Source organism: Sapajus apella, unplaced genomic scaffold (genome assembly GCF_009761245.1).
Source record: "Sapajus apella isolate SASKATOON/1434 unplaced genomic scaffold, GSC_monkey_1.0 scaffold35, whole genome shotgun sequence".
Lineage (NCBI taxonomy): Eukaryota > Metazoa > Chordata > Mammalia > Primates > Cebidae > Sapajus > Sapajus apella.
The window spans coordinates 3147809-3167255 of record NW_022436975.1 but is presented as its reverse complement, the minus strand read 5'-3'; the positions used below and the strand labels follow the sequence as shown (position 1 = coordinate 3167255).

Sequence of the window (19447 nt, the reverse complement as noted above, 5' to 3'; positions counted from 1 at the left end):
TCTTCTAGCAAAGTAATACGACTTAGCCTCATCTTTTACTTTCTAAGCCACAACCCAGCCATCAAACATTTATCTACAGAGTTTTGGCTCTTTGTAGTGAATAATATTGAGAAACAGAGAGCTTTGCTGAGTGTGCTCCTTGCTATTGAGAACTCTCTGACCCCAGATATTTTGGAGACAGAGTAAGGTACAGCTGAACACATATATATGTACACACACACACATACACATAGGTACATATAAACACATGCATTGCAAACTGAGGTTGCATATAAATATTTCTAATTCTAATCCAATAACTCAGAGTTTATCCTAGGCTTCTTTCTTTCTGTGTTTATGACTCTCATCTCTGACAGTGAGAAATAAGGCTCCTATTTCACTTTCCCCATAACATACCTACTTAGTTGATCAATCCCTCTTCCTCCTTCCCCATCTCCCACCTACATTCACTCTGCGCAACCTCCTCATTCAGCCCTGCCAGCCATGTTTTCTGCTTTTGTTTTTCTAAAAATGATTCTAGAAGAATATCAGTGTGATGTTATTGTTCCCTATGTATACTTTATTCAAACATTTAAACTTATATGTAATGTCCGGTTGAAAAACAGTATCATAAAAAAACTAAAAAAATAATCCTTATGGTCCAAAGACTTATTCTTGCAAGTCTAATGCTAGCTCTGAAAGGGGCAGGTGTTGAATATCCCTTTCCTCTGCCTCACTCCTCCTGGCCCACTGGCCATACCCTTGTTGACCAGAAGTTGCCCCAGGAGCACTCCCCTCTGGCCCCTTCAACACCATATCACGTTGGATTCAAAGAGAATTTTTAAATGGGCAAGCTCAGTCTCTCCCCATGCTTGACATGCTTTAGTGGCTATCCTTTGTTCCTCAGATAAGGTTGATGTGCTTTATTATGGCCGTTTCCTATGATCTGTTCCATCCAAACACCAACACCAACCTCATACCCAAGCTGACTACAGCTGCAACAATCTTGTTTGTATTGTTGAGAGGACACACACTTCTTTGTACTTCTGGGAAAGTTTACATATTACAGGCACACAGAAGGTACTCAGAGTAACTGTAATGAGAATTAATAGACAAAAAGGCATTCACAAATCAGTTAACAAATTGTCAATCTTCACAACACCCTATGCATCAACAGCTGCATTTCACAGATGAAGAACTGAAGTTCATAGTGCCCAATACACTTGTAAAGGGTAATGGTTTCAGTAACAGAAGTGGCATTTGTTGCCAAGTTCCTCTTATTCTGAAACTTTTGCTCTCTCATCAGCACCAGGCTGGCTCTCTGGTTCCCATTTTTTCCCCCAATTATCAATATTTACACTGAGAGAGAGAAAGAGACAGTGTAGTAAGTGTAGTATAAGAGTGCAGAATTTTGAGACATTGCAAGTTTCATATCTTTAGCTCTGAAATTTACTAGCTATGTAAACTTAGGCTATTTACTTAAACTTTTTGACCTCAGTTTCCATATCTGTAAAATGGGAATAACAATAACTGACAGATTACATAAATATAAACTGAATTCATATACTAAGCACTAAGGACAATACCTGGCACTTACATGCAAGCTACATATACCAGATGAACTTTATTACTTCACTTTTGTTATTACTGATGTAGCTTCAATATCAACATATCAGAAGGGACAGGATTTTTCTGATTAGTGGTCACAGGCCAGTTGTTCTGTGCTCCAGATATTCAAATCTGACTTTTAATTAGCCTCATCTGAAATCTACCACTTGCACAGTTTGCATCAGAACTGCTACTAGGGCAGGGTTGTAGAAGATTCTCCTGATTTGCTCACCAGTCCCACCAATCTCACTGGCTTCCTTATCAAACTAATCATTTTCTAACTGCTGATCCTGACATAGGAGAAGGCCAGAATGTAATCTGCATACAGGAAAATAAGCCATTGGGCATCGAACATAAGCCATTTGTCCACAGCCTCGCCTCTATTTTTATGCTACATGAAATTTTTCTTTAGGAAAGGGGGAGCTTGAAGGATGGCTTTATATGTTTAATGTCAAGCCATAAAGCATAAAGCACCAGCATTGTTCTTACTAGTGGGAGGGGCTCACTTAATTACATACAACAACTGAAGGTAGATTTACATTGTATTTGATGTCTGAGAATACTTATCTCCAGGCCTCAGTAACCTATGTAAACATTTTCCCAAGTAGAACATCACACACGGGGGCCTGTTAGGAGTTTGAGGGCAAGGGGAAGGACAACATTAGGACAAACACTTAACGCATGCAGGGCTTGAAACCTAGATGGAGGGTGGATAGGTGCAGAAAACCACCGTGGCACATGTGCACCTATATAGTAACAAACCTGCACCTTCTGCACATGCGTCCCAGAACTTAAAGTAAACTAAGGCTTATAGAAAATTTTAAATAGAAAGTTAAAATGGGAAGTAGTCCTTGATTTTAATTTGGTCAAAGTGTAAATATTACAGGCACTCTCAAAGACATTTCTGATGGCAGTGTAAGTTAAGATGACGTTTATAGGTGGCAATTTGGTCACATGGATTTAGTATCTTGAATATGTTAAAATAATTTTCCACATGGGATTTGCAAAGCTCAGAATTTAGACTAAAGGAAATAAGAATTTGCATAAAAGTCTCTGAGCAAAGATCAGGCTTTCCTACGTATTATTATTTTGTCTCATTGATTTATTTACTATTTTTGTCTCCTTTCCTGATTTACTTAACATCTAATAAAATTCAAGCTCAATTAAACTGGCGGGTTTTCTGCATTTTTCTCAGCCACATAACAAGTGCCGAGATTACCTGGTATCTAGCAAACACTTAATTTTCTGTTTAACCGTTCAAAGAATGATTGTTGTGATATGCCTGATAGCAAGGACAAGTGGCGGGAGAAACCTAAATGTAAAACTTTAAAGTAGACTCAATGAATACAGCCAAATGATGGGAGAGACGAAATCTATCAAAAAGTTATCGGTGTTTTTTAAGAACATTGACTGTCATAGAAAAAAAAAATCTCAAGCCATATTTTTACACAGAAAAGCAGATCATGAATTGTAAAATCTTACTTTGTCAAATATTTTAACAGAGATACAAAATATTGAGTGTTTATATATGGCGATGGAACTAAACATAATGTTTATTATTTCCTTTAAAATTATCCTTTTTAAAGTATTGTAATAAACTGCATTACATTCTAATGTTTAAATAGCTTTTTTTTAAAGAGAGGATTTTAAAGATCATGTATCCACTTGAAAAGTGGTTAGAAAATAAGTCTAAGTAAGAATATGTAAATATGTGTTGCATTATAACTATGAAAAAGTTACATTAGTGTATAGACAGAGAATAGACAAATGAAGCTGATTTGTTGAGGCAGTTTCCTTTCTTTCCCTCACTTCCTCCCTCCTTCCTTCCCTCCCTGCTCTCCCCTCCCCTCCCCTTCTCTCCCTCCCTTCCTGCCTTCCTATCTTCCTGCCTTCCCTCCCCTTCCTTCCCTTCCCTCCCTCCCTCCTTCCTTCCTTCCTTCTTTCCTTCCTTCTCTCCCTGTCTTTTCTTCCTCCCCTCCCTTCACTGCCTCCCTTTGCCTTCCCTTTCTTCCCTCCCTCCCTCTCTCTTTTTCCTTTCTTTCTCTTCCTTCCTTCCTTCTTCTTTCTTTTTCTTTATGTCCTTCTTCCTTTTCTAATTCTAATTCCATGAGTAGCTTTGCAAAAAATACACAATTAGAAAGCTATCTCATTAGCCATTTTGCCAATTATTTCAGAAAACTGGAGTTGGGTATGATCTCCTTTTCCTCAGATAGCGGTACCTGTTTTAGAAATCGTCAGACCCTTCTTTACTAACAATACACTCAAGTATTTCAGGGTATCCTTAAACCATTGTTCCTACAAAATAACTCAAAGCATGTACAGACATGAACAATCAATGAGTTATATTTTTAGTTGGATTTTGTACTTCAGAGAACTTCAACTTTAATCCAAAATTGTCTATAAGGAATAGAAACTATGAACACTTTTGAGGTAATTATATTTTGTCTCTCTGCCGTCAGATACTTTTGAGGCATTTTATTATATTTAAAATTTTTCAGCGCTTTTTGCTCTGCTAAGTCTTTAGCCAGAAGAGAAAGAGCTAACATAAAGCACAGGGAAATTAGTTCCCCTTGGATACAGAAACAAGGTCAACCTGCGGCAGGAATTTAATTATCAATCTGTGGGGAGTCCAAGCGTACAAACTCTACAGTAGAAAATGAATATATATTAGTCTTCAGGTTTTATAGGTTCTTCCAATTTTAATTCTTTAAAAAATTCTATAGAAACCATGCGACATTTTACAGAATTTGTGATAGCTTGCTATTGCAATAATCCTGTGGATGGCATGAAATTCAACTGATAAATGACAATCGTATGTTCTTTCACATACACAAAAAGATGGTCAAGCCATGAGATTAAGAACAAAATAACAAAACTTTTCTTTGCTTTTATCTTTATATTTTCTACACTTTCTAATTCCAGGTCTTACCCAAATCTTTCTTTTTTGCATTTCATTGAGAAAAAAAAAGAATTTTAAAATAGTGGCAACAACCGATATTTAAATTCAGACTACTTTCAGCTGAACTTTCTGAACTTTCTTCTTCCTCAGTGAACTCCTGCGGAGCTTCTCCCTCTTCCCTCACCCTCAGCGGGACTGCAGTCTGCTTGCTAGCTATTTAAGCAGGTAGCTGAGTGCTAGTGCACTTCTGTGCATTCTGTATTTTCTTTTTCTTGTCTAGTTTATTTTCTTTCTCTTTCATTTGTCTTTATCTTGTCTATTCTTTCATTCCATGAATCATTTGTTTTTGTGGGCTACTTATGAGCCCAGAGGTGCTATTCACTGAAGAAAAGCCATTCAAATACGGACTTATGACTGATCATACCTTGAGGATCTTGCACATAATCTCATAAACCGAGAATGTTTTCTCTGCTCTCGTCCAGTCCCAGGTGGTTACCTTAAGCGATAAGAAAATAATGTGTAATTTGTTTGAGAAAGTTGTTTACCACTCTATTTGATTTGCATAAATATGGTGAAAAATAAGCAAAACTTTCACAGATGTGTCTATTTAGTCTCTCATCTGTGAAGCTATGTTCATAAAGGACCCTATATAATACTCTTGTTTCCTCTATTCCAAGCTTTGTCACCATTTGTCTTATGCTTTCAGCAAATGATTTGTGTTATGTGCAACAGTTCCCAAGTGCCCAGTGTCCTTAGGTATCTTAAATAATGTATATATTCTCAACCTATAAATACTAAATATTTACATTCCACAAACAAATTATTTTTTTCTCTATTTATCAGTTAAATACAGAGAATACTAGACCTCAACACAGCTGTATTTTTTAAATATGCATAATTTATATTAAGAAATTCCTGGATGACTGTGACATTGCAAACACACCAAAGTCACAATGCAGTTATTTCACTTACTTAGGTTGGAAATGTATATTTACTTGTCTTGTCAAAGAAATTATTCAGAGTAGGAATAAAGTAAAATATATAAATATTAAATTTTCCCAGTTTTCCTAGTGCTTTACACTTTGTGTAGACACAGGCATTTAAAACAGCAGCAAGTCAGACCTGATGATTTCTAAATCCTATGTATCATTTAACCTGCAAGAGACTGGTCTGCCATGTGCTACTTATATTCAATAAATATTTATTGAGTGTTTTCTGTGCTGCAAAGTACATGTTTCCAAAAGCAAGACTTGAGGTCCAATAAGTATCTATACATATTTAATGCAAATCTCAATAACTCGAATATAGAGTATAATAGAAGATAAAAATGCTACTGATTTTACTTAGAGAGACCTGTACAGCATAGATAAATATAGTTTTACTGTCATAAATGGTAGCTTACCAGAATGTATTTGTGATGTTTGCTAAGTATGAAATCCTCTAATTTAAACGAACAACCTGAGAGTTAACATCATCTTATGGAATTACCACTAGGGCGAGATAGATTTAATAACAGCTAGACAAAATGCTATCACTTTGAGATTTCCTATTATTCTTTGCTAATAATAAATTACTAGTAATTAAAAGTACTGAATACATTTTTAAAAACTTTCGAAAGATCCTTTGAAAATAAGTTTAGCAAACATGTTCATTCATGTAGAGCTCTAAAACAGTTTACTCATTCTTTATTCCACTTCTGATATATTAATTTATTTTTATTCAGTGAACAAAATACACTGATGTATGCTTGAAAATGTTTCTTAAAATACCCTTTCCCATGACTTCATGGGATTTTTAACAGCATTATAATTTGATCCATTATTTTATAGGTTCACTGTTTATAAATAACAAATTTCCAGAGTTTTCCAGGGTGATAAAGCCAATGTTTACATCAGAAAATGTATTTTTAGTAAGTTAAATCAGTTAAGCTGGTTTCCATGTTTTTCTCTATAACGTTTTTAAAACTATTGATAGTATACTATTTGATGTTGTTAAGCTGACGTCAGTCTGTTGTGGTAATATGGAAAAGACCAATACATTTGGATAAAACACTTACTGGAGGTGCCAGAAACTTGTATAGACATGAGCCCCTCAGGGCCAGGAAGGTTGGGGAGTACACTCTGTCCTGAAGGGGGTCTTGCTCCCGGGCCTCACACCAGCCCATGTAGACAATCTGCAAGCAAATGGAATGCAATCAACTGTCAAAAACTTTTTATTTTAGATATCTCATGTCTAAAAGATATTTAGATATAAATATCAAAAATACTTTAGATATTTTTCATGTAGTATTATAAACTCACATAAAATTATCACATTGATGGACGCAATAAAGTACATTAAGCTAGATTTACCTTCAGTAAATGAATGTAAACCTCTCATAAGAATTTCTTATATGTTTCCAGTGTTTATTTATGCCATCCAATCTGCCATGGATTATATTTCCCACTCTACCAATTATTACAGAAAAAATATTTATTTGTAATAGAATTCATTGATGGATCCCACCTGCTTACCAATCCCTGACATTTTATTAACTGGGAATGTGCTCAATACACAATGTTAAAGTGAGTAAAGGAAGCAAGTCAGAGAGACCTCTTGTGCATTACCACTAAGGCGGTGCAGTACTTCTCCCCTGTGCCTGACAGGGGAGAATTATAAATGTGCTCCTCTAATCACTGACCTTCCATGAATACAATTTATGCTAGTGTATTCCTATATTGAATGGCATTAAAACTAACTCTTTAGCCGCTAGTGTTTAAACATAGGTGGATCGATTTCCCCAACGAAGATTTTGTGAGATAAGCCACTCCTCTCTTTATGATCTGGTTTTTGTGTGAGTCAAACATATACATAAATAATAAATGATTATGACATTTCTAACAACATATTCAGGTGGCTTCCATTTCTTTCTCATCACAACTCTATGTGCAAGGATATATTTCTCACTTCATATAATTTATATTGGCTTTATGGTTGGTGGAGTTAATTCCCCCCCTTAGACATTTTTTTTCTTTTTGTTTTTTGGCTTATGAGATCTTCTATCATCAATAAGATATTAATGAACATGACACAAGTAGAGTTAGTTTAGTATCTTGTGCTTTTGCCATTACCATGAAAAACTCATACCTAGGATAGGAACATGTATAGCAGACCAGAGCTCAGCTTAACACCTGGACGAAGCCCAGCTAGCTTCATGCTGGTGGCTAATGACAAACAGCTCACTTTCAGAGAGAAAGAAATATTTATTGTTGTATTTCAGCTAGAATGGGGGCGGTTTGTTGCACAGCATTAATGTGGTAACAATTGACAAATAACAATGCAAGAATTTGAAATGCACGTATTGGAATATTACTGTTGTCTATTCACAGATCCCATCTTCTTTCCATTAATTATATTTACCGTCTAAAATAATTAGACTGTTCACCATCTCATTATCTCAGTTTGTCTTACAATAAGGCTCTGAGACATAAAGTCCCTGAATTAATGAATTAAGGGATTGTGATTTAAATAAATTAGCTTAACAAATGAATCAAACTTGGTACAAGTTAGAATTTGAATTTGAACCAAGATGCCTTGCTCTTCTAATTATCTAATGTATTCTGTAATCTTTTAGATTGCCAACATATGCATTACATAGAGATTTTACTGGTTAATAATAACATAATAAGAACCAGCTATAATAATTGATTATTTTGTATTGCTTATATGGTCGGGTATAGTTGATCAGATAACATGACAGTTTTGAAAGAGTAAATGAAACGTAATAGATAACCATCCCATAAAGAAAAGCATGACTTGGTTTAATAAATATTTAATGTGTCAAAATAATTACATGAGTTAAAAATGAGAGGCTATGACAGTTTACACTTCCAGTAGTTACATACTAGAGAATATAGACAACCCACTATCTAATGTTGCCTTAGGAAACTGGAAAAAATATGCTTAAAGCTCTAGATATTTTACAAGATATTAAAGAACAAAAAGGAAAAAATTTCAGTAATCTGAAAATTGACAGAGGTTTATCATTAATACAAATGTGGGAAGAATTTTTGCCGTGTAAGCACTTTCTATACAGAAATGTCACATGAGGGACTCAGCTACACTGTGAATCTCACAGGTTTGGATCAAAATATTAAAGTCCAGGATTCTCCACGTGTGAAGGTCTTAGTAAACATGCTTTGCTTTTAGTTAGGATCAGAAATAATAACATCCTAATAACAAAGTTAAGGCAGAAGTCACCAAGCCCTTGCAAAGACTGGAGCTCAGATTTAAGCCGCTAAAATGATCTGGAAAATGTCAAGCTTGAAATGGTTTATGATGAACCGGGAGTTCTCTCAAGCTCCTGACTAAAGAAAATAGAAATCCTTTCTGAATGACAATAATATTACTTGTGTCAATAGATTTTCATAAGAACTGTTTCTTGGAACAGAATAAAAATAACCAAGAAAATAAGGAAATAAAACTTCATAAACTACATCAGGAGAAAAACATGACAAATAAAAACAATAGACAGCAGAACTGAATATTTAAGCATTTTAGATATTGAAATTTTCTATTACAGGCATTAATTTAACTAGGTTTACTATGTATAAGAATATAAAAGATTGAAACTTTATCAGAGTACACCTGAGAAAATAGATTATAAATTGTTCCCATTAGAAATTAGACAAATATTTATAACACATACAGTTGGGTTTAACAATATATTTAAAAACAGCTAAGAAATAATTAGTGAATAGAAAGATGGCTCAGTAAAAAATTTCTAGAATAATGATTGGAGAGACAACAGTTTGGGAAAACATACATGAGAAGAAGAGAAAAAGTTGTTACAGTGAGAAATATAAAACTTCCCATTTGACTCCCAACCCAAGCACAACAAAGAAAGGGAATGAACAGAAGGTATATTTAAAGAGATGATGGTGAAGAATTTTCCCAAATAGATAAAAACAAGTGAATACACAGGTTCAGAAGACAGGCAAAACAAAAGCTAGATAAATATAAACACGCCAAGGAACTTCAGCATGAGTCTTCAGAAAACCAAAGACAACAAAGAACATAGTAAAAGTGACAAGAAGACAGAAAAAAAACCCAAATATATTCCCTTTACAGGAATAATAATTGGATTGAAAAGTGACATCTCAAAAGAAACAAGAAAAAATAGAATATTATGGAACGTGAACTTCAATTATAGAAGAAAAATGACAGCCAATCTGAGATGTTATGCATAGCAAAATTATTTTTTTAAGATGAAGGTGACGCCGGGCGCGGTGGCTCAGGCCTGTAATCCCAGCACTTTGGGAGGCCAAGGCGGGTGGATCACGAGGTCAAGAGATCAAGACCATCCTGGTCAACACGGTGAAACCCCGTCTCTACTAAAACTACAAAACATTAGCTGGGCATGGTGGCACGTGCCTGTAATCCCAGCTACTCAGGAGGCTGAGGCAGGAGAATTGCCTGAACCCAGGAGGTGGAGGTTGCAGTGAGCCGAGATCGTGCCATTGCACTCCAGCCTAGGTAACAAGAGCAAAACTTCGTCTCAAAAAAAAAAAAAAAAAAAAAGATGAAGGTGAAATTCAGACTTCTATAAACATGTAGACTTGGAGTGCTAAAATCAGCACTGAAGGAATAAGCAAAATGGAGTGTTCAGAAAGATAAAATGATGAGTTCATGTCTGTTGTAGGTACATGGATGTACCTGGAAACCATCATTCTCAGCAAACTGACACAAGAACAGAAAATCAAACACCACATGTTCTCACTCATAAGCGGGTGTTGAGCAATGAGAACACATGGACACAGGGAGGGGAGCATCACGTACTGGGGTCTGTAGGGGGAGACTAGGGGGAGGGACAGTGCGGGGTGGGGAGTTGGGGAGGGATAACATGGGGAGAAATGCCAGATATAGGTAATGGGGAGGAAGGCAGCAAACCACACTGCCATGTGTGTACCTACGCAACCATCTTGCATGTTCTTCACATGTACCCCAAAACCTAAAATGCAATTATATACACATATACACACATATATATATATATATATACATATATATATACACATATATATACACATATATATACACACATATATATATACATATATATACACATATATATATACACATATATGTGTGTGTGTGTGTGTGTGTATATATATATAATAGAAAAGACAGAAAAAAAGAAATACAGAAGGGAAAGAGAGAACGGAAGGGTTGAAATTTTTACATAAATTTATTATTAACTGTAACAAGACAAAGACATCAGAAACTCAATAGGAGATAGTTTTGTTTAAAGTCATCTAAATTTCTTACATAGAAAGATGGTATCAGTAACATTTAACGTTATATTTTAGTAATTAAAGATATATTTTGTAATCTCTACCTATTTCAAATGTAAAAGTGGTAATCTCTAAAGTAATCTTTCCGTACAAGTGTATAAAAGAGTAATTAGTTTGAAACTTTTTGGAATAAGAACCCTTAATATTCTTAAAATCTTACAGAAGGAATTTTGCAGGTTTTTATGTGGTATGTCTTTCACATCCTATCATATAAAATAAAACTATATTTCCATGATAGAAAATCAAATTACAATGTAAAAATATATATTTATGAATTCACTTAAAATAACAAAGATTAGCCCCTTATATCTTAATGTGAATAACTCATTTTATGAGAAAAACTCCCAAAAAATTTTAGCAAGAAGAGTGGCAATGTGTAGATTGAAGCCTGGTTTAACAGAAGGCAGGTGATTTCTGATATGTTTCTGCATTCATTCTCTTGTGATGCCACACATCGTTTTGCTTCTGGAAAACTTTCACTTTATGCCTATAAAGAAATTAGAGTGGAAAAGACAAATACCATCTACATTTTGTTATGAAAATAGTTTTGAACTTCCAGATCCTCTAAAAGTATGCAAAGAACATGTAAGGATCTACAAAATACTCTGGGCCACTGTTGTAAAGTGGAAACTTTAGCAAATGTGATCTTTCAGCTAATCATTTACTAGAGGCATAAAAAGAAAAGTAACTACTTTAGTGAAATACGTGAAACTTCAAAATAAATATATGGAAAAAAATAAGCAATTTGTTTATAATCAATCTCAAAAGAAAAGGAGATTAAAAAGAAACAAATGTGACAGAAAAATGTAAGGCACATGGTAAGGTGGCAGAATGTAATCAAAATAAGGTATTAGTTATACAGCAGGTAAATAGAATAAATGTGCTCATATCTATCTATCTATCTATATATATATAGATAGATAGAGAGAGAGAGAGAGAGAGAGAGAGGGTCTCACTCTATCAACCAGGCAGAATTACAGTGGTTACAGCTCACTGCAGCCCTAACATGACCTCCCCAGCTCAAGTGATACTCCTGCCTCAGCCTCCTGAGTAGGACTATAGGCACACACACTATCACTCCTGGCTAATCTTTTTATATTTTGTAGAGACAAAGTTTAGCTATGTTGCCCAGGCTGGTCTTGAACTTCTGACCTCAAGAAATCTGCTCACCTCAGCCTCCTAAGTGCTGGGATTGCAAGATTGAACCATCATGCCTGGCTTCTTATAAAGGATTTTACACTACAGTTAAATAAATAAATAAATAAATAAAATAAAACAAAAACAAAAGCAAAAGTAAAACCCTATATTGTGTCTCTGTAAGGCATATCTAAAACTTAAAAGTACAGAAAATTTGTCAACAAAAGAATAAAACAAAAATATCAAACAGAGACCAAAAACCAATTTATTTAACAATACTGGTATTAGGAAACGTTGATCTAAGGCAAAAATCATTTCTAGAAATTAAAAATGGCATTTCATAATGATAGTGTCAAACCTATGAAAAAGATATAATATGCTTGGATTTTTATATCTGATAACATACCTTTATTTAATTTATTTTTATTTATTAATTTTTTGACACAGAGTCTCCTTCTGTTGCCCAGGCTTCAGTGCAGTGGTGCAATCTCAGCTCACTGCAACCTCCACCTCCTGGGTTCAAGCGATTCTCCTGCCTCATCCTCCCAAGTAGCTGGGACTACAGGCACCCGCCACCAAGCCCAGCTAATTTGTGTTTTTAGTAGATGCAGGATTTTACCATGTTGGCCGAGCTGGTCTCAAATTCTTGATCTCAAATGATCCACCTACCTTGGTGTCCCAAAGTGCTAGGATTACCGGTTTGAGCCACAGCACCCAGCCTGAAAACATACCTTTAAAATCTATGAAATGAAAACTGGTGGGCCTACAAAAAAAGAAATGAACAGACTGATAATGGTAGAACAAGTTTACCAGAATTCACTGAATAACTAATAAAATAAGAGTTAAAAATTCAGCTAGCCACAAAAGTTTTGAACAATTCAATTAATGCAATCTGCTTAATTTATTACATTTAAGACACTGGACTCAACAAAAAAATTGAGCACAAATTATTTTCAAGTGAACTGGAAATGACAAGAAGTGATTACAACTTTATAATAATTATATCACTAGATTTAGGTAATAAAACAGGTATTAAATATGCCATCCAAATAACATGTGATGTCCTAAATAGAATTAAATGCAAGAGCAATACGTGCAAAAAATTAGAATATCCCCTCCAAAATATTTGAAAATTAAGAAACATACTTCCACAGATCAAAGGAGAAATCAAAAATGAAGTTAAGGCTGGGTGAGGTGGTTCCCCCCTATAATCCCAACATTTTGGGAGGCCGAGGTGGGTGGATCACATGAGGCCAGGGGTTTGAGACTAGCCTGACCAACATGAAGAAACCCCATCTCTACTAAAATATAAAATTAGCCAGGCGTCGTGGTGCATGCCTGTAATACCAGCTACTCGGGAGGCTGAGGCAGGAGAATTGCTTGAACCCGGAAGGCAGAGGTTTCTGTGAGCTGTCTCAAAAAAAAAAATGAAGTTAAAAAATAGTTTGAACTAAAAGACAATGAAATATGAAATATCAAACTTGAGAGATTCAACAAAGGCTATTCTTAGGCTGTTATACCTTATATGTATGCATTTTTTAAAATCTGAACATCTGTAATTCAGGAACCTAGATTAAGAAGTTAGAAAAACTTTAGGAAGAGAGAGAGAAAGTATGATAAAGACCCAAAAGAAAGAAAAAAAAAACCACAAAGACAATATTGAATGCAGGCACTAATAAAATAGAAAAAATATATACAAATGACTATTCAACAAAACAAAAAATAATCGTCAATAGAGAATAATAATCTAAATATTCAGGGAAAACATCAACATAAATTATTAATACCCATGATATCAGATTCTACAGATATTATAATTATGTTAAAAGGGTCTTATACATAATATTTTGCAAGTTACTTTTAAAATTTAAATGAGTTGCCAGGTGTGGTGGCTAATGCCTGTAATCCCAGCACTTTGGGAGGCCAAGGAGGGTGGATCACTTGAGGTCAAGAGTTCAAGAGCAGCCTGGCCAACATGGTGAAACTCTGTCTCTACGAAAAATACAACAATTAACCAGGCTTGGTGGCAGATGTCTGTAATCTCAGCTACTGGGGAGGCTGAGGCAGGGGAATCACTTGAACCCGAGAGATGAAGGTTGCAGTGAGCTGAGATGGCACCACTGCTCTCCAGCCTGGGCAACAGAGCAAGACTCTGTATCAAAAAAATATTAAATTAAATATATTAATTCTTAGACGAATGTCAGAATAGAAACAGAAAGAAATTTGTTTTAAATAAAGAATCCTATAGTTATTAATTTAATCTGGGATTTAAAACATTCAAAAAAAAATCTTTTAATCTTTTAATTTCTATTAATTGTTTTTTTAAATGATCTAAATTCTTGTAAAGTCTTCCAGATAGTTTCCAGATAGTAGAATAAAACGGTAATCAGTCCAAACTTAATTTATGGACTGCCCTAACTTTACATGAATGAGTGAACAATGAGAATGAATCTCAAGGAACAGCACCTGACAAGAATAGTCATGAAAAGGGAAATTTACATTTTAATCATTGTTTATATGAGGTCTTAATTTATTAATTAAATAGAGTGAGATTTAAAAGCATCAATATAATTCACAAAATGAACCAAATGAACTATTAAAATCATGTACTCAAAAAATGTAGAAAAAGTGATGAAATTCAACGTCTATGACAGTTTTTTAAAATATAAATTATCTTTAAAATATAATTTTTAAAAATTCATAATCCAAATAAGGATATTAGTATTTTCTAAAAATGTATTTGATGGTGAATTAATTAATTAAACTATTCTAAGGAGTACTGATCTCCAAGGAGATCAGTAACAAAAGAGAAGTTTCCACTACCACCACTAGTAATCAATAATTTTCAACTTTTACCCAATGTGGTGAGGAAAGAAAAAGAAATTAAATGTTAGGTATAGAAGATACAAGATACATTATTGTTGTTGATAATATGAATCTACATATAGAAAATACAAAACTTTTAAATAAAAAATAAATTTTTAGAACTTACAATTTACAATTAAACTATTTTGTAAATTTCTCAATGCTGCCAAATACAAATTTTTTCCAAAATAAATTATATTACTGAGTAACCTAAACTAACAGCAAAAAAAAAATAGAAATTTAAAAATACAACAATTAATAATAATATAGACTAAAACTAAAACAGAAAAGCCAGTAGGAAAGTGGGCAAGAGAGTTAATGGGCTTTTCAGAAAAGAGATTTTGGCCATTCAACTTAGAGAAAGTATTCAACCAAAGTGCTCATCAAAGAAATGCAATTTAAAAGCACTGTTGTATATCCTGTGTTTATCTTCCAAAGCTACAATTAAAAAGACAGAAAGAGCTAAATTGTGGTGAGGAACTGTTGTAATGGAGAAGCTCCAACACAGCTGTGAGATTGACTCCTCCCTTTTTTTTTTTTTTTTTTTTTTTTTTTTTTTTTTAATGAGGAGTCTCCCTCTGTTGCCCAGGCTGGAGTGCAGTGGCTCAATCTCGGCTCACTGCAACCTCTGCCTCCTACGTTCAAATGATTATCCTGCCTCAGCCTCCCAAGTAGCTGGGATTACAGTTATGTGTCATGACACCCAGCTAATTTTTCATATTTTTAGTAGAGCCGGGGTTTCACCATGTTGGACAGGCTGGTCTTGAACTCCTAACCTCAAGTGATCCACCCGCCTCTGACTCCTCACTTCTCATGTAAACTGAATACCAGTATGTTCAAGTGCACTAAAGAAGCATGTGTACCCAAGCATTCACAGAGACATTCTCCTTAGTAGTCCCAACTGTGTGCCAATGTGGAAAATATCAATAAACTGTACGTCCAATATATATTCTGTAGATGAATACAGTAACACACTGTGTCATAGTAAGAGTATAGAGCAAGTAAAATTATTAAATTATAGTTACATGAAACAACATGAATTACTTTCAAGGAACATACAGTAATGTTAACTAAAAGAAACCAATACAGAGTCATACATATATATGATTTGATTCAAATAAACTATAGTATTTGGAATGCATTCATGGCTGGGAAGAAAAGAGTAGTATAGCAAAGCAAGGCCATTATTGCCAAGGCTTTCAAAATAACAGTTACGTAAGAAGAAAGCAAGTCAGTTGTGTAAAGTAGGGAGCAGGCAGCACAATGGCTAGCAATGGACTTTAATTGACAGGTAGCTTGTCTACAGGGGTTTGAGGTTTTTTTTTTGTTTGTTTTTTAATGATGAAACAGTATGCCTAGGTTTTAGGAACTTTCTATACATGCATTGTATTTTATTAAATTCTGTTTTTAAAAGTCATACAATGTGTATAATTAACAGTTTTATACCAATATTTAATTCAAATAATGTAGAGTTCTGTAAATTCTATAGGAAAAAACGATTCTAACAAATATGGTTAGGTGGTCATTCTGGGGCCATTGTAATAAGATGAAATTTTAGTTATTATAAATTGTATCCCCATAAGCATTATTTCTCAATTAAGTCAGAGTTTCTAGTTTTAATTCAGTCTGATAAAACTCGCAGTTTCTCTAGTAATGTCTCCTCTTTATTGGCAAGAAAGAAAAAAGAGAATGCTGTGGTATATATAATCATAAAAAACAAAATCTTCGAGACTTAAGGCTATGACATTTGAGTTTGTTGTGTCTTCCAACCTCTATAATTTTCTGCAGGTTGAAATATTAAGAGTGGCATACTATTATTCTTCAAAAAATATCATCATTGTATGCAATTTTATTATTTTGAACTGAGTTTAGCTTTGGGAACGAGCTGAGAATATACCTAATAAAAATGGGATTATCAGATCTGTAAGGGATATTTCTACATGTTTGCTCTCTGAGTCAAACATTCACCTTCCCATTTACTATGCCAAACAGAGAAAGGGAACTCTTTTGAATTGCGCTCAGATGCCAAAAAGTAATTTTCCTTTTCCATCATTGCCAGGACTTGGGTATCATAGTTACACAGTGGGGGAGACATACAGCACTTTCAGTATGTTCTTTTATGAAATCACAGAAAATAATAATTCTGAAGAAAAACTGTACCTCTTAATTTCTAGAAAAAATACAAAAATGGGAATTACAGGCATAACAGAAATAGGGTGTTTTGGAAATAAGTAGAATTAAAAAGAGAATTTCCCTAGTACAATAAATGACAAGATCCCAGAACTTAAAGTACAATTAAAAAAAAAAAAAGAAAGAAAAATATTTTCAATAAAATGTTAAATTAAAACTTGAGTAATAAAAATAATAATAGAAGTGGAGGTAACTGTTAAATTGAACCATCCAAAACACTGCTACTCCACAGGCTTTACCTATAAAGAAACCAACTGTATAAAGTTCAGCCTCAAAAAACAATGACAAGAGGACTTCCAAATATCCATCATTTTAAGATAACTAATTTGGAAGCTTGTCCACTTTAAATTAAATGTGTTATTATCACACAACATGCCCAAAATGTGAAGCCTGTACTACACAGCAGTAATTTATTTCTTATTTTAAATTTATTTTAGTTTGCTGTTTTCTCCAGTAGACTTCACTTTATAAACGGTTTTGGTTCACAGCAAAACTGAGTAGAAAGCACAGAGTTCTCATCTACTGCTTGCCCTAACTTGCACAGGCACCCCATTGGCAATATCCCCCACCAGAATGAAACCAATTTGCCATTTGTGTGTGTGTGTGTGTGTGTGTGTGTATATATATACATATACATACACATACATATATATATATATATATACATGCACATATATGTACACACACATATATATACATATATACACACACACACAAATATATATATATATATATGTTTTATGAGGTGCTTGTTCAGGTATTTTGCCTGTTTCTAATCAGGATGTTTCCTTTCCAATTGTTGAGTTTTAAGAGTTCTCTGTATAGTTCAGTTAACAGTTCCTCATCAGTTTTGCCAGCACCATGTGTGCAAAATATCATCTTTTTATTGTATTCTTTTTCCTTTTTCAAATATTAGTTAATTATACTTCTGAGAGTCTCTTTCTGGTCTTTCCATTCGGTTTCATTGAGATATTGTCTAGACTTTCACTGACTACAATACCATCTTGATTACTGTCACTTTAGAGTAAGAGTTGAGGCTAGGTAGCAGGAGACTTTACTCTTCTCCTTCAATATGGTGTTGGCCATTCTGGGTCTTTTGCCTCTCCATATAAACTTTAGAAATAGTTTGTTGATATAGAACCACATTATAGTGATTACATTTGTATATTTATCCCCAGTTTTTGGAAGACAACAGGAAGGAAGGAGCACTTAAGGTGTTTTATAAGGAGGAATCAACACAACATGTAACACCATATTCATAATAAGTAATAAAACTGAAAAAAGGCAAATTTTTGCAGTCTAATTATTATAGAACACTAAGTCTTTTACTTTTATTAAAACAAGCCTGCAAATATATCTGTAAATTTTTTCAGATGAAGTGAAGACAGACAGCATGCTAGTCTAACATGACACCGTGGCTTTCAGTCCAGGAACATCAGGATCATCTGAGATCCTGCAAAGATGCAAATTCTCAGGTCTTAACCCAGACCTACTGAATCCAAAAGAAACTTTAGGGGTGGAACCTACCTCTCAACATTTTGATGAACTTTGCAAATGACACAGATCCTGACTCAAGCTTGGTGTTGTGATTTATGCCTACGTCAGGGAGAAGGCCATCTAATTATGCTGTAATTCCAACAGCTGGTAAGGCTGTGTATTAATGAGAACTGTGTTGGTTACTTAAGACACAGAAAACTGTAATGAAAATGTCCTTACACTTGAAAGAGAAAAAGAAATGATGGGCTCTTGATAAACATGGTATTTCCAAATAGGACAATGTTGAACCACCTTATTACAAATCAATTCTACTGCAGGAACAATGATTAAAACAAGGAAATAATCTTTGTTAACGAGGATCAAAACATTTTAGAGAGCGCTGCAACATTACCAAGGCAACACAGACTTGACCAGCCAAGCTCCCTGGGAAAAGAAAAGCTAAGAGCTGTGCATCCCCTCCAGAGAAGCTTTTCCCCCCAGCATTTCCTCATTGTAAAATCGTTGCTGAGAGGCTAAAACAGTGAATCCCAGTAATTTCAGAGGACTAAGTAACACATATTTGATATTTACACCCTCCTAGAGAAAAACATCATCAAGATATAACATCAGAGGAAAAATAAATGAGTAATAACCAACACCTCATAAAGGTTGCAGCCCACGTATTCCATAAGCCCTTAATAAGCCCACAGTCCTAGTTCTCTCATTAGAATGAGATAAATTGTACCTGTGACTTTATTTTGCTGGGAATAAAAGTAAATTCTCTCTGGAAGAAACTAACATCTGTATGAACCCTCATATTATGTCTATATATTTATATGCAACATCTTTCTTTGAACCAAAATTTATAAGCTATACAAGGAGACAAGAATATAATTTTAAAAACCAGAAATTAAAATGGATAAGAGGAAAAAAAGCCACACACACGAGACATTTACATTTT

At 34.3% G+C, this 19447-nt stretch overlaps 1 protein-coding gene across 1 annotated transcript in view; it reads right to left on the bottom strand.

The window, feature by feature from the left end:
• Positions 1-19447, bottom strand: part of SNTG1 (syntrophin gamma 1) — a 384071-nt gene that overhangs the window by 92806 nt on the left and 271818 nt on the right. Inside the window, exons 12-13 of the mRNA XM_032296050.1 lie at positions 6543-6659; positions 4911-4982 (exon numbers count right to left, since the gene is read on the bottom strand). Of these exons, the coding sequence (XP_032151941.1) occupies positions 4911-4982; positions 6543-6659 (189 nt within the window). The remainder of the gene's footprint in view (positions 1-4910; positions 4983-6542; positions 6660-19447) is intronic.